This window comes from Platalea leucorodia (assembly GCF_965183815.1).
Source record: "Platalea leucorodia genome assembly, chromosome: 5".
Taxonomy (NCBI): Eukaryota; Metazoa; Chordata; class Aves; order Pelecaniformes; family Threskiornithidae; genus Platalea; species Platalea leucorodia.
The window spans coordinates 29051763-29068894 of record NC_138827.1 but is presented as its reverse complement, the minus strand read 5'-3'; the positions used below and the strand labels follow the sequence as shown (position 1 = coordinate 29068894).

The window sequence follows — 17132 nt, the reverse complement described above, 5'->3', positions numbered from 1 at the left end:
GGTAGCAATACATATTCCCAAATCTGGTAAGCATCATCATTACGTGACCCTATTTGTCACAAGTGTCTTTTGAACATTAAGCAAGCACAAAGGCTGTATGTCATCATGGGCTCATCCGTGACACTGAAAGACAAACAGCTACTGAAAACGTCTACACATATCTTATGGTAACTGGATGACCTCATCTGTTTTTCTCAAAGACTTATGTCCAGTTTTTCCCTGCTTTTACTCCTGGCCATGGCTCTAGAGCTCCTGTTTTCTCTGCCATATTAAATTATATGAACCCAAGATGCAGGAAGGTGCATGGTGATTTTACAGAAAATAAGCATTTCTTTGTACATAACCTTAACATTTCTTATGCATGGTTGCCTCTGTATGCACGCCACTTGTGTGTTGTGAGAAAAAAACCAAATAGTGAATTAAACAAGTGAATGCTTACTCTGCTGAAGAAGAAACTACGTCAGAACTGTTCTATCCAAAGAAATCGGAACAGAAGCCAATCCTAATGACATAATGCAGGTAAAATACTCCAATAGGTCCCCCACTGATTTACCCAACAGATAGAATTTATCTACAAGGTGCTACTGAAGCAGTTCATGTCTGTCTGTCTTTTGGTTTTTTGATATTGTCAAGAGTAGAGACCCTGTGTTGAAATCATGTAATGAGATAATACATCAAGATGATATCCAAAGAATTTAGTTCTGTGAAAGGAGAAGTCTAAAGCCTTTCTAGAATCTTAGAAGTGAATGATATCCTCAAAACTAGCAAGAAGCTTAGGAAAAGATACAGGTAATTCAATAATTTGGTTAATGCTGAAACAACTTTGAGAAAACATTTTGGATATAATCTAGGAGAACCTTTGTTGTAATGAAACACAGCACAGGTCAGATATCAGATGTCCTTGCACCGCTGCCTCTGTAACAGACACTATACTCAGAAGGAAGGTAACTTTGATGGAGAGAGAGAAATGAGACTGTAACCAATGCTTCAGTGTAGGTGTCATGAGAAATGAAAGAAACAATTGAGATAGTTTTGATAATAGTGAAAAAAGCTTAAAAGGTCTTTGACAAATTTTATAGAAACTGAATGCAATATTATGAAATACTCAGTTTGACTGTGGCACCTTCAGATGCTCTATGGATTTAAAAAAAAAAAAAAAAAACAGAAAAAAAGGGAAAAAAGGGAAAGGAGAGAAGAGGTTTTCTAAAATAAGTAACAACAAATAGTTCAAATAGTATTGACTGGAAGAGAGAAAATGTGAAAATTATCACATAACATTTTTCCTTATAGAAATTCATGCCGTTCTAGTAGATTCCAGTTTATTGTTAGACAGCATGTTTAAACTTGTAATGAATATGACCTTCTGAAATCAGGATACATCCACATGTAGTGCTTTAAGATGCAAAAGAAGACTGGCATGAAACAATTTTCTTCTGTGTTAGAATAAGAGAAAAATATACAATGGACATCTGAAAAGAAGAAATCTTAGCTATATGTTATCTATTAACATGAGAATTGTTTTACTTTTTTGGCATTCAGGATGATTCGAGTAAACAACATACAATCAGTTACTCAACTGTGACACGGTGAAGGTGTCTCCTAGAGAGATTTAACTCAGACTGTCCCTGGAACAGAAGCTGTAAAATTTCATGTTGGCTGCAAACAGGGGTGCAGATGGGTATTCCCAGCATATAGAATATAATATGAAGCTGCTGTAAGGAGTTCTATCCGTGATCATTGTGGAAATACATCTGCCATCAGTGGTATAGTGGTAAGTTAAGTGTGGTCAGGGAGATCTGATGATGTGTGATCAGTTCCAGAGGTTTACTATCATAACACATTACTTTTATGCAGTAGACTGTGATCATTGCCTTATAATCATTACGGAGTATTTTTGAATCAAAGAAAGAAAATGTTCAAAGTCCAAACACTTTTGTTATTTCTAGTAAATTGCTGTGTAATGACAATTCCCAGGGAAGCCCGATGTTCTAAATTGTCTGTGCACATGGGCTCCCTATTCTGTTAAAGACACCTCTCTGATGTTTTCCAAGTGCTTTCCAATATAGTGTGTGTTGCTGTCAGAGTACAGACTACCCTACATCCTAGCACATGGAGCAAATTTCAAATTACATTCAGCAACTTCTGAAACTAATCAAAGTAGGTATCTTTTGTGAGCTAGTAGTTTATGGATGTTAATCACCACCAGTCCATTATCTTTGTAAACCTCTTGTTGCGATACAACATTATTGCAGGTAAAGTTAATAATTTGTGACAGTATGAAAGAAAAGACAGCTTATCTGCATTTTTAAAAATTTATAGACATAAAAATGGTCACTCCCCCAGACTATTTAAGAAAAGGGATTATGGAGCAACTACTCTGTGGTCACCAGTTGCAGGAGAGAACTTCCTTCCTTTCAGAGTTAATTTTTCAGATGGAGCATGTCAGGAAATTTGTGACATTATTTGGAAATAGACAAAATGAGGGTGGAAATAACTTCCCGAATCCAATTTGTTCCCCAAATGTTAAAAACTGAACACAGGCACACTTCTTATTAGGTAAAGGAAAGATGCATGAGATCAGGAAAGGATTTTCACGTGCAGTCCTCATTCACTTCTACCAAAAGTGTGCTTGGCTGATACTGGAGATTTTGGAGATCATTGGTAGATATACAGGAACCGTCAGTTTACTTTCCTTGGTACTTACCTGGTAGTTCATACTGACACTGGCAGTAGATAACAGTGGAGATGGTGGTTGTCCAGGAGCTTCACAAACCATTCATTTTCCTTTTTTCTGATTTAACTTTCTAATGAGCAGAGAGTGACGTACTTATTTTGCAACATTCATACGTAAATTCATTGTAGTTCTAAAGGAAGTCCAGCTCTCTAAAAGAAGAGTTTGTATTTACCTGTATTTCTCTGGGAAGATGAGAAATCTGAGATTTCAGAGACCACAGCTATTCTGCTTCATTATTGTCATAGCAACAAATGATCTTGACACACTGTATGCAACATCTATAGCCATTTGTAGTATAGCACTAGATACTAACTTGTTTTCATTAATGGCCAGCATAAACCAGTACTCTTTGGAATTTAACTGATGGACTGCAAAACAAATGCTTATAGTTAATAAAATTATATTTTGCCATCTGTGTCCAGTAATGAGAAAATCTGAATTATAGGAATGAAAAAGAATGAAGTTTTCTGCCAAACAGATCAATGCATCCCACCTCTCTGTCAGCATTAAATTAGATGTTATCTGTTGCTGTGTATTTCTCTCATTGGTTGCCATGGCTAATGAGAATTTCAGCCAAGATGGACATATAGGAATTCTGTTTGACCATGAGGAATATAATCTTTGTCTTTCTATGAGTCTGTGTAGTATGAGTCTACAATGTTATTTGGTCTGAGTGCCTCCAAGTCTCATTTATGGGGGCACAATTTTGTTCTGCAGTGTTATTTGCTGTGACAAAATCTTATCTATTTCTATAAAAGAAATCTAGAGGATATGTGCAGTTTTATTCCTAAAGCTCCGAAGGATTTCAAAATCGGCTGGAGCTGAAGGCAAATCTGGTGCTGCCACAGTATCTTGTAAGGATGATTACAACAGCAGAAAAGTACACCTTTAAAACACATATTCTTTTTTCCTGAGTTCACATTCTGAGCAGTTTGTTCTCTTGAGAGTGAGGATATATACTGTCTGGATTCTTCATAAAGATAAAGAAGCCACCACAATTTTAAAACAAACAAACAAACAAACAAACAAAAAAACCCCCACCAAACTATGAGTTCTCTGGGACCCTACAATAGCATTAATTCCTATAAGAAGAGGTGGTTCTCACGCAGAAGATGCCAAGGTACTTTATGTTCCTAACTTGATTACTTATAGCATGCTAAAGATCTAGACCATTTCCTTAAGCTTTAAGGAGGAAGGCAGACTGCAGGGCAATATGGAGATTATGCATTTCCACTCACTGTGGAAAAGGAAGATGCACTGCTTTTGAGCACCCTGTTGGGAGTAGTAACATTATTTTTGTTCTACCCATTACCTTTCAGATTTTGAAACAGTCATTGTTTGGATTAATATCTATGTCCAGGTCTAAGACATATCTTGATGTGCCTCACTGTATTGCCAAAATATCACCTATTTTTCCAACACAGTACCATCAACCTCTGTTTTAGTCTTCATTTGTTAATCTATAAAGTACCCTTAATCAGTCATCTCTGACATGCCTATAAATTTTCCATCAGACATAACACCTTACTGCCATTTTTCATTCTCAGGAGGCAAATAAGAAAAACAAACCTGAGGTCTTGAATCACATGAACTCTGCAAAATAGCAGACTCAATTTCTGATTATTTTCTTGAACACCGTGGACCATACTTTGAAGATCTCAGCCGTCACAAAGAAGGCCTGGTTTCCAAAACATTAAACTTCTTTTTGGTGCGTATCTATCAAAAGTTGGGCTTCAATTTTGTGTATCAGGACTTCTGAAAGAAGTTGTTTGTATTTTCAGTTTATCAAAACTCTACGTGAAAATGTGCGAGTGCCTCGAAGAGACAAATCGCATGCACTGTCCATGGTCCTGGCAGAGGTTTGACAACTCTCTTCTGAAGCGAAACTCCATATAAGCTAGCTGTTTAGTGTGGGTAAGCCCCGAAAATGAATACCAAAGTTTTTACCAAAGACTGCTTCTAAATGATGCAGGTTTCTGCAATAGTCTCCTTCCCTATAAAATGATACTACAGTCAGAAGAATGTTATGAACCTTAACTCAGTGACATTTATGCAATATTTTGGAGGCTGTCAGAACAAAAGTTCTAAAAAAATCTGGGTTTTCTTTAATGATAGGCATAAGACTTTCCCTCATTCCATGCTGCAGAACAGTACAGCTTTCATAAATATGGAGAAGACTAGTTAATATTTTAATTCTAAGCAACTCAGATTCTAAAAAAAATAAAACGTTTAACAATGTGCAGCTGTTACTAATGAACTAAGAAGCTGATTGAAAATATCATGATGGATATTAATGCATTATTATAATCCAACTTAATGCAGAAAATCTAAATGGAAAAGAAATATATGTACTATAAAATCCTGATATCTTTAGATTTTGAGAAAGTAACAGTCCTGTTAAAATTTAACTAATTAAGACTAAGTGTAAAATTGGATGCAATTAATGGGAAATTCAAAATAAAAGGGAGAAAACTGATTTTTCTTTTGTGCATACTTATGAAAATTCCTGAAATGGATGGTATCACTCCTTTGTCTTCCTCCATGTTACACATTTATTAGAACATCAGATAAGGTAGCTCAGAAAAACACTTTCTGTAGAAAGGTATGTCCACAATTCTAGGGAATTCTGAGTGAAAACTTTTAACTGTGGGCCTAGGGCTGACTTTTTTTTTCATTGAAAATGTGATGTAACTGAGACCTGTTCAATCTGTGTTCATTTTCTCAGATTGTTCTCTGCTGCCACAGTATGGTGCTCAGCTGCTGTTTGAAAACATGAAAAAGAGGATCTTTATCAGAGAATGGAGTTCTTTTCATGTACCAATATGATTGGTTGCCATGTAAGATCTCTTTTAAAGAGTATTAAAAAGGCTTTAAACCGTATCTTATATTTCCTAGGAAGTAAAAAAACAGTTTTCATTAAGTACCAACTGCTTTACATTAAAAAGCCCCTGTCTCCTCATGTTATTTGTATGTTATTTTGTCTTCAAAACAAAGATAAATATTGCTTTCAGTATTTGTGGATAATAGCAGTACTTCAACAGGAGCTAGGATTTTCTAGAAATATACTCTTTCTTTTTTCTGGTACTATTATAATCTTCTAAAATAAAATACATTTGAATTTAACATGATGTCTTAAAATAAGGATGGCACTAGCCTCCTCCCTTACATGTAAGTCTGATGTCCTTCTTCATTGCACTGTTCTTTGATTCAAAAATACTTTCCTAACAGTGCAGAAAAGTAAGGGCCACTAAAAACACACTACAATCAAGAACGGATCACAGGCTACAATAATATCTCCCAGCTACACATTCTAGAAATCCATTAGGTTATCATGAGCCTTAGGTTCTTCTCTTCAAGCACATACATTCAGATACTTGGGGTCAACAGTAAGGATGCACTTAGCCAGCTTGGGCCACCTGAACTACACTTCCTTGGTCTAAATTATCTTATAATCTTCATCAAAACCTTTATTTTCTCATACTTATGTGATACAAAGATATATCCCAGATTCCCTTCTGACATACAAGCTGAACTCTTTTTAGAGCCAGCTTTCAGCTTTCAAGGCTTAAGGACAACAGAGATAAAGTGTTACGGAGCATGTGCATAGCAAGGACTAAGAACTCCAGGATTAGCATGGATCTCTTATTCAGAAGGCCTCAAGTGCGTACCTTACTTGTACACTACAAAAAGGACTGCTGAGCAATGGTGGGATTCACTTTACACACAGACATTCAGCGTATTTATAGAGAACAGCAAAAAGGGTTGCAGAATACATTACCTGAACCAGCTTCTCCAACTAGATGTGGACAAGTGATGAAATATATAAAAACGAGGTGACAGACAAATAAATACTTCCTTAAATCAAAATTGAGGCTACTTTTCATTTGTTTAGTTATTTTGGTATTATCTATTAGGTATATGCCATTACAAGAGGGAAGATTAATCTGAAGGGAGGGTGGAGGATGGTATGTAGAAACCTCAAACCCTGACTGAATGTGACAAAAAAAGTTTTTTGTTTATTTTTGAATGTTTTATTTGTTACATTATGTTTAAAGTGGGAGTAAATGGCTCACAGTCTTACACACAAGTCTTAAAAATCTTGAGCAGTGGGGATTTTGTAATATTGGAAAGTTATTTGAAACCATATCTACCTCATTGTGAATGCACTTATTCTTATCACTACAAGGAGTGAATGAAGTCACTGGCCAAATCCATTGGCTACCAATGACTGGCAAGTAAATTCTTTCCATAGCCTACAACCAGATTTCTAATATAGCTCTCAGCTTCAGTGGTGTCGGTGTACTGTAGGTAGGTAAAGGTGAAATGTTAGACAAGCAAGCCCCTGGGAGCATATTAAAACAAACATTTAAAAAGAACTGAAATATAAGTCAACCAATAACCAGATCCATTTATATTCATATAAGACTGAAAACATCATTACTCCTCTTTACTTTGTAAGTAGGTTTGGCTGGTAACACTGAAAATCTGGGCTTAAAGTCTAGGATTTTTTTTATTAATATTATTTTTATCCTGTAGTCACGTTGCTATAGTGGTAGTACAAGATAACAGCAAAACATTAGGGCACCAGGCCTTGATCTTGCAAAGTGTTGATTGTTCTGACCTTGGAGCTTAAAGGCATTTTTATGCACATTTAACCTGATGCCATGAACTGTGCCAGTGTCTTCAACAGGACTATTTAACATGCTTAAGTTTAAATCTATGCTTAAGTGTTTTGCTGGATCGGAGCCACAATGCTCGGTTTACACAAATTATGTAAACAAGATTTTGCCTAAGGTATTTAGAGATTTTAATACATTATATTTACACCATATAGCTAGTATAAAGTTAAATCAATAAATAGTTCTTTCTTTGGTTAAATTAAAAGGCATAAATCCAAATCCTTCGGACTGAGCAGACTTTAAAATTGTTAGATAAGCCTTCAGTCCCAAGGTCTCAGCCCTACAGGTAATGTGGGCCACAGCTACCCATCTTCTGGGTCTACAGTCAAAGCATACAGATTAAAATACAACTCCAGCCCCACAGATGCATTACACAGACACCACTCAGGAGATCTAAATAGAAACCAACTCAAACATAGTCAAAATCCCAGCAGAGTCAATGCAGTAAAGTGCTACAGGGCAAATGTAACTAATAGCTCCACATAGCACGATTTCCCCTACATGCAAGTACATTCAGCATCACTATCAACATGGTAATTATTGCTTAATGCTGTGCTACAAAAGAGGAAAACAAATTTCTATAAATGGAAGTGAAAGAAGAATGAATGTATTCTAAGGTTTTTACCAGTTTCTAAGGGCCATACATATATTCAACACGTGCATGTCAGGGCAACTAGGTAAATTTTAAAACCATAAAAAGCTTTGCATTGGTGTATATACAGGACCTTAGGCTTGCTTTTTTGATGGAATGATATTAATTGGTTGTACTATGTTATTTCTCAAGCACGAACCAAAAAAGGAGTTCTGGTGAGCAAGGCACTAAACACAGAAAGTAAAATAGGTGCTCCCTGTCCCTGAAAGCTTTGGGTGCAGTAACTAAAGGCACCTGCCCAGATCTGGGGGTTGAACTGACTGTGTGGACAAAGACAGTTTGTTTCCTATTGGGATTACACCTATTACACGGAGCTGTGTGGCACCCAAACGAGCAGTAGAAAGTGCTGAGGACAGGAATGAGTAAAATCTGCCTTATCTCAAATTTGCCATTGCCATGAAACAAGGTTTCAGAACCTGAAATGCCTTCCTGCACTTGGGTGTTATTTCAGGTGTGTCGGGACAACTGACTAGAATATTAATGTTTCCTCTCCAGGTTGAAGCCTGGACAAACCACTTACTATGCCAGCTTCTCTGGAAATGCGAGTGTACGTATTAGAGAGTGGAGAAAACAGAGAGCACAAAAGACATAAGGACAGGGAAGACAGGTTGTAGACCAGTATATAGTTACGTGAAATGGCACTGAGATGGGGATATTGAGTGCACAGAAAAGAACATGACTACCTTGTGCAGTCTTGGTATTTAAAAGTCCTAACAGCTATTTTGGATTTTCTCTTCAGAACTCAAAGAGATAAGGGGAATGAATGGGAAAGAACAAAGCAGAATAAGTAACATAAGAGCAGCAAACAAATGCCACAACCTTCTTCTTGTGGTTATCTTAGGAAAGTATAAACTAAATGGAAAGAAAAGGGAAAGCTAGATTTGAGGCAAAGAAAGGGCAAGCCAGATGAAGAACAAGCATGGAGTGAAGGTGAGATGAAGAGCCTGACATGGAAATGGAAGAGCTGTGAAGCAAAAGGCCAACCTGCACAGCTACAGAAAGTCCAGTGAAAACTTCAGAAAGGTCACTGACTTTCCAAAGGTTTCCCCACGTGGCTATAGGATGAAAGGGTGCAACACAGGACCTACGCATGAAAACAGTTTGTATAGACTAACACCACCACATACGATTCATTTACTGTCATTCCTTTCAGGAGGTTTTCTTCTTATAAAGTGGATCATAACAGTTTTTCTGCAGGTGATTTCTTAACTCAATGGATTCTTTATGCTCAAAGCTTCTTTTTTGTGAAGTGCCAAGCATTTTTTTTTTCTAAGAGTTTTTAAATGGACAAGGGTAGTTTTAAAATGTGAGCTGCAAAATTGACACAAGATTTGAACTCTTCCCAGTTTAAGATTTTTTACTCATAGTTAGATAAACAACAATTTATGCAAATCCTTCTAGAAATTATTTGACTATATGAAACAGTGCTCTTTCTGGAATTTAAGAAATAACCAGCTTATACATTTAGTAACCTTGAACAATATTAATTGTAAATGATTATTTTATTGAGTTTGTTTTTTTCTAAAACTATATATTGCTGCCAACTTAAACCAAAGTATTTCTTGTTTTTACCATGAACAGTTGTATATATCCTACAGACAGATGGCAACTTTCAACAGTAACATAGTTTTGCCTATCTTTCCTTGTCTATGATTCCCACAAGCCAGTTTATCTCCCAGAACTTCCTTTAGATTCTAACAAAGAAATTTTCCTTAAAACTGATTGTATAGAATAGTTCCCTGTTATTTTTCATGTTATTTATATAATTTCCCTGGTAGCATACTGTGCTATTATATACTATAAATCCTATTTTATTTCAGAAAGAACTGTTGGTGGTGTTATTTTTAGGTCCAACTCTACTTCTGCTGATATCCAACCCAGCTAAGAAAATAGCCATAGGAACATTTAAAATCTCACACACAGTTTGGGGATGACATCCATTTTATGAATGCTATGGGAAAAGCAGTACTATATGAGTAAATAGATACACCACTGAATAAAGAAAATATGCCCTGAACATACATATAGGTGCACTTTTACATTCTAGAGAAATGAGAAGTTGGGTTTACTATTTTTAAGCATTATTTCCGTGGCCTTTTTCAGACCAAGTAAATTGCCACAAATTGCATTTAGATGACATTTCAACCTAGTTGCAGCCAGATCCATTGGAAAGTACAAAATCTGATACCAGCATGATTTCAAAGGTGTGATGTATCACACTGAAACCTATAACTTCTATTTTTTTCAAAGACAAAGAGTATACTTTTCTTTTACAGAACTGTTATTACATAACCTAACACTGGACGTAGAAATGGGAAATTTAACCTTAGAAAAATTGTCTATTTTCTTTGCTTCATGCTTTAAAACAGTAATAACTGAGCAGTTAAAAACAGACCAGTAGAAATCAGTAGAACTGATCAACTATTTTTACTGGGGTGCCCAGTCATTTTGACAGTAAATAATGGATATTTGATCAATGAACCAGCAATGTGACATCTGGTGTGCAGTTTCACAGTCTTAGGGCCTTATTCTTATCTCTCTGATACCAGCATAAGTCAGGAGTATCTTATGTAAATTAAAAGCACGCATCAAAGTGGTGTGGAGTCAGAACGAAGCACCTTGTGTTCCAATCTGTTTCACTCAGTATCTCATGTCTGATTTAAGAGATTGGCTCACTTACAGAGCTCTGCATTAGGCATATTGCCTTCTTGTTTTAAAATATGTATGTTTAATATTTAATTTAACAGAATTCCATATTCCAGTCTCTGTGTACTGTGGAAGTCCCTTTGAGGCTTGTGGTTTGTATGTGCAGTTGCAATTCTCCTCAAGTGTAATTTGGAAGCACCATTGCCTAATGGGGTGAAAGGAAGTATCTGTCTCCAATTAATCTTGGCTCTCTTTTGAGTGAGTAATGAAAATATTGCCAAGCCAGTGGTGATTTGTAAAGTGGGCTGTAGGAGCTGAGCCAGGCTCACCAAAACACATTTAATATAGTATGTATGACGGTGGAATATTAGTAGAGGTGCAGGTCTCATCAATTCTCCACATACTTCAAGTATGTACAGCTAGTTTAGACTACCATCTTCAAATGACAACACACTCAAAAATTTTGCCAACTCTGAAATATTGTTTATAATGTTACACATAACTGTTACTACACACGAAATTGTACAAGTATCATAAAATAGGTACTGTAAATGTAAATTGACCCTGTGCTTATATTTTCACAGAAATATAAAATTATTTTTCATTATATTATGCTGTACAATATTGCATAATATATGCAGAGATGACAGACACATCAATAATATGCAAAAAAATAATTTCACAATTTTAAAAAATGCTCACAGATTTTGAACTTATCTGAAGTTACCTAAGGCCAACAATGGCAGAATGAAAATGGCAGTTTAAATGATACCTGGGTGACCATCATAGCTATCTTACAGGAGAGACTATTTTCAAGACCATTTGGCACATCTAGACTTTGAGACAGCTCCCTGAAGTAAAGAATATAAACATTAAAAGGTCAGAAATAGAACAGCTAAGTTATCCATTCACACTGGCAATGGGAATCTTTGCCATTTGGCTCTGAACCACTTTGCCATTCTGCATCCTAATGACAATTACATGTCCCATACTGATATTTCACTTTCAATTTTCATAGAATTAATGAAAGTATTTAAGGAGTTAATGGAGGCATAGTACTTTCTTTAGAGAAAATATGAAATTAGATTAGAAATTAGATTGCCTTGAAAACATTACATGCAGCAAAATGTGCACTCAGAAAGCCTTCAGGAGTAATCATCTAAGCATGGTTTCTTGTGACTTGCATTTTATTGTTCCATGACAAAGAAAAATAAAAAAAACCAAAGATCTGTGGCAAGATTTTGTTGTCTCCAAGAGGCACAGTTCAAAACTTCATAATCCAGGAGAAGTGAAATTGTTTCAAACCATTCTCCATTCTCACAATCACAAACTGCTGCAGGGAGCTGTAAAACTCCCCTGGAATGAACCAGAGTGTATTGGTGGCTACATGGCAGCTCGACAGATACGCCGCAGCCTTTCCCCCAAAATGCTACCCTGTTCAGCCCTGTGCCCAGCATAAGGGCTTTTGAGTTTGTCCTCAGATGGCATATTTAAGTTACCTTTCACCATGTGCTACCAGGGGTGTCTATTCCTTTGCCTGGAATAGAGCTTTTAAGGGTCTCTCTATGCCGATCTGATTCCTCTTCTCTTACATAAGGGGCCAGAGCAGGGACGGAGCTCACTTTCTCAGCTCTAAATCTATCCTGTACGGCACGCAATTCTCTACAGTACAGCCAGCTTCTGCTTTGATGAAGCACTGTGCAGCGAAGACTGAAGGATCCTGTTTTTCACCATTTAAAGATGTATGATAGCAACAAAGCTCTATGTTAAAATATTTAACTCGCAGAGAACTTATGGAAATTGTCTATTCAAGCTCAGCAAAGACATTAAATTACCAAGCTGTTCTAGGACAGTTGTGTGTGGAGAAAAGCCAGAAATGCTCCAAGATTGTAATGTTACTTACAAAGATTACAGCATGAGCCTGATTCAGAAGCTTTTTATACAGATCAGCATGGTGAGCTGCAAAATGTTACCATATCAATTTCTGCAAAACATACTGTGTGTGTACATATAGATATAAAATCAGGACTTATACACAGCGCATTTCCTGCCACATTTTGAATGGCATCTGTTTGTTTAGTTTGCTAAAATATGAAAAATAATATTTAGCAACTACTGGCAACACAATGTTAACAAGATTTAAGAGTATAGCTCTGTCTGTCAAAATGCAGATAAAAGACAAATCCTTCTATCTCAATGTTTTAATCAGTCAGATCAGGGGGTTGATGAATATGCAAATGTGGCTGTTTATACACTATTTTCAGAGTGAAAGGAAACAAATTCTGTTTCATTATAGAATTAATGACAGTTCTGTCCTCTAAGATTAATAATTAAAACCCTACACACATTAAAATGGTAGTGCTCCTTCCTCCCACTCTCTGAAGATTTTACTTTGCTATTTTTTTAATACCCCTTTCCCTTATAATTGTTTGTCCCTGTAGTTGGAGTGATTAATAATTAATACCAGTTCAGGGATATGTAATAGTCATCTTTAGAACAAGAACTGTACTTAACTGACAAAAGGGTTAAAAAAAGCTTTCTTTTGTTAATTCTGTTTTTACTCTTCTCCATAAGTTAATTTTTTCCTCCAAGTTTTATGCCACTGTAGGGATCTCAAAGGCCTGCTCTAATGCTGGAAGCCTTTTATTTATTCCAGTGCAGGTTATACATACGATTTCATTCTGATTTTCACAATTTATGCTGGGATTCTTTTTAAAGCCCCAACTGCTGGGATCAGCAGCCTTCATAGGAATCGCAGCTTTCTTTTTCTGACACACAGGCTACAAGTTTAGACCAAATCAAATCTCAGAGAAAAGATTAAGAATGTGGGACAAATGCACTGTAAAGTCTGAGAACACAAAAGGAAAAAAAAAAAACCAACCCAAGATTTCAGCTATTATTTTTTAATGTGATGATTTCTGAGTTGATATGGGAGTGGCTGAGTCATGCTTTCCAAATGCTCAGAACAGGCAACATTTCAGAGAAAGGTTATAGCAAAGTGAGCAGAAGTTCAGCCTTACCATTAACCCTCCTTCCTGCACCAGAAGAACCACCACATTTCATTTTCATGTGGCCACTAGGATCTATACTGAGACCACTAAACGCCTTTTAATTTTAAATTACCAAAGCAGACATTTTAAGAGTAAATAAAATAGGTAGTTTGTGTATGTTTTGCATCATTTTACCAAGAAAAGCTATACGCTAGTTCTAAAGACACATATTTTCTTCTGAACGGAAAAGCTCTTCCAGAAAGACAAATAGACAGAGTACTCTAAAAATCACATTTCTTAAATAAAGCTGTTTCAGTTTCATCTTTTAACATCTTTAGAGGTGAATTGATCCTACATGGGAATTTAGCATTGCCTTGCATATCGCAAAGGAAGTATTCTATGTGAAATTAAATTAACATTTTTCCGTATTTCACCATGCAGGTATGCATGGTGTCATTGATAGCAGTAAAACAAATATGGGCGTGTGCGTACTGTAGCAGCGATTATGAATTATACTCTATAAGTGTTTAAGGGTAGATATTCATAATGAAGCCTGCTAGTTGGCAAGTATGCCTATTACTTACCACACTGAGTCCTAGCAATTCTCTGCAAAAGTAGTCCATGTTCCTCCTTTGTAAGTTGTCAAGATAGTGCTGAAGGCGAGTATAGGTGTAGGGATAGCAGTAAGCAAATTGATAAGTGTCATCCTCTCGGTCAAAGCAAAAAGCAAATGACATGACATAGTTCTTCCTGTGGTCTGGGCAGCGATAGTAATACACATTTTTAGAGGGTATTCTTTGCCTAAAAAACAAAAACAACATATATATACATTGACATATATATACAGTGACATAAGGAATCTGAACAAAAAGGCTATGTGAGATTCAAATTTCCTTTAAAGCAAATGAAATGTAACAGCTTGAACAGCTCAGGAGCTGGCGAGCAGATCCCAGAGCCTGCATTTTGGAGCACTCATGCAGACAACCTCTATGCCAGGGGCCCGTGTACAGCATAGCCACTGTGCCGGTGCATCAGTGACCACAGGGACTGCAGCTTTCTCCCAGTGCCCAAGCTGGCAGAGTCAGCATAGCAGGGGAGAGCATCACACAACCAAAGAAACCCACTCCCAAGAAGTGAAAAGGATGCACAGGCAGTTAAGCTATCCTCGACTTCGCTATCAAGCTGGTGCAATCTCATACCACTACACAGGCTTCAGCCAAACCACTGGCTGGAGTGTGGCTACATCTTTTCATACAGGCCTAATTCACCAGCACAGAGGCGAGACATAATTAGTGAAGGAATGTCAGTATAAGGCAACATTGACAGAACTGTTACCAAAATTCAGGACATCTTTCTATTTTTATTATCCTTAATAGTCAACACCTAGTCAATGAATGGAGGAAAAGATAAATTCTTGAGGTGAAAAAAAAACGCCAAAACCAAACAAAAAACTGCAGGTATGGAAAATAACCTGGTCCTAAAATTAGAAAGCAAAGGAGAAAAGGGTATTTGGTCATGTTCCAAATTGGATTGCTGCCCTCCTCGAGAGTTCTGGCTTATAGTGCTGACAAGATAAAAATGAATATACATGATGGTAAATAATTATAATAGAGACATTTATGTCATTGTTATCAAGCTGGTATCTGTTTAAGGAACAACAAATGTCTGCCTGACATCTTTCACCCAACTTCAATTATTCTGTTATTTCTCAACAGAAATGAGTAACATTTCAGAGGTGGGTCAAACACTTGTTCTATGGACTACAGATGTTCTATATTTCTGTTTGTATTCTTTCTTCATTTTGTAGATGGATTTTCTAGCTTTATTAAAACGGGAGATTCTCTAGTCATGCCAGGCACTTGTAATTTGATATAACTAACTTACCAGTCATGTTTGGCAACCAAACACTATGGTCCTGCAGACTCTAACTGATTCAATTACACAACATTATAAACAGGTCTCATCTAACGATTGGAGCAGATATCAGCTAAACTAGGATCATGGTGAGGGAAAATATAATAAGATTTACAGACATAGCAGTAGTAATGTGCCTCTTTGTAATAGTTCCGAGAAGCTGGTCTACTGCAGAGCACCAGTTTTGGCCTTTCATTGCTAATATGAAATAGAGGACAAAACCCTCTCATTACACAGAAGTACATGTTTGCCAATTAGCAGCAGTTAAGGAGTCTGATCAGCAAGACTCAGGAGCTACAAAGAGAAACAGAAAGGAATGGAGATGTTCCTGAAAAAATACAATAAAGAGCCAGTGATGCAGTTAATTAGACTTGAAATAAGAATTTATTTGCCCCTTTTATTGCCCTGGTTCTTGAACATTCAGGGCTTCAAGAATTTACTTCAGCATTTTTGGTTAAATAAGACACTTGCTTATCACTAAGATCTGAAAATGATTTTTAAGCCACAAATATGAAGGACAGAATAACAATTCTTCTAATTTTTTTTTAAAGTATCAGTAGGGGAAAAATGCCACCAGCTGTCTGCATGCAGTACCCTAACCTAATAGGGTTCTCCAGTATCTTAACATATTTCTATCATTTGCCCTTACTCTGGAGTGCTATAGGACATCCCTCATTTGATCTCAAATCAAGCAGATGATATGGCAGTGGGTAAATGTATTCTAGCTCCCAGTCCTCAAACCATAATGCAAGTTTAAACAGTATGTTGCTGAGTTGTTGAACTTTATTTGTTTCCAAATTAACATGGGAGAAATAATAAAGGACAAGCCTCACTTTATGCTATAAAAATTTCATGTAAAATGAGACCAATAGGAGGAAATTCAGGATTTTAGAAAGGCTAATGTTAATTGAAATTCATCTGCTGATAGTTAATGTTTAAATGACACATAGTTCTCCTTGGTTCAATAACTTTCTACTTTTAGGCAAGTTGAAGACAACTTCGTTAATGTATTAAAGGCACTTTTGATATTTCATTCCCTCTCCCCTTCATTACAGAAGCTAAGCATCTGTTTTATTATCCACTTTGACACATCGTTTTATGGCTGCATTTGGCTATTATGGCTAATCTTGATTTCTAGGACATCTGGTATTGACATTTCACTATCTGGTGTCTGACACAACAGCAGAAACCATCCTCAGTTCCTAGGTTTAAATTCACCCTCTCAGGGCAGAAAGTGCCCAAACTCTTAATTCAAACCATATCTTCCAAAAATAATTATAATAGTACTCCTGTCACTGCTAATCTATTTTTATCTCTCCTAGCACTTTGTCACTGCTAATCTATTTGTGAGTCATATAGAGAAAGAGAGTTAGTGTTTCGATACCAACAACACAGCTTACACACAGGAGCCTAATCAGATTGAGATCTTATCAGAGAATTAAAGAAAAAAAAAAAGAAAAAAGGGAAAGAAAAAGAAAGAAAAGAGACACAGTGTTAGATATCACCAACTGAGTTTT

At 36.5% G+C, this 17132-nt stretch overlaps 1 protein-coding gene across 2 annotated transcripts in view; it reads right to left on the bottom strand.

The window, feature by feature from the left end:
• The window catches only part of LOC309590531 (BEN domain-containing protein 5), a gene marked incomplete at both ends in the record, with an annotated part of 962813 nt that overhangs the window by 555368 nt on the left and 390313 nt on the right, over window positions 1–17132 (bottom strand). For both annotated transcript variants that reach the window (XM_082311814.1, XM_082311813.1), the window contains one exon: window positions 14286–14502. In XM_082311814.1, the coding sequence (XP_082167940.1) occupies window positions 14286–14502 (217 nt within the window). The remainder of the gene's footprint in view (window positions 1–14285; window positions 14503–17132) is intronic.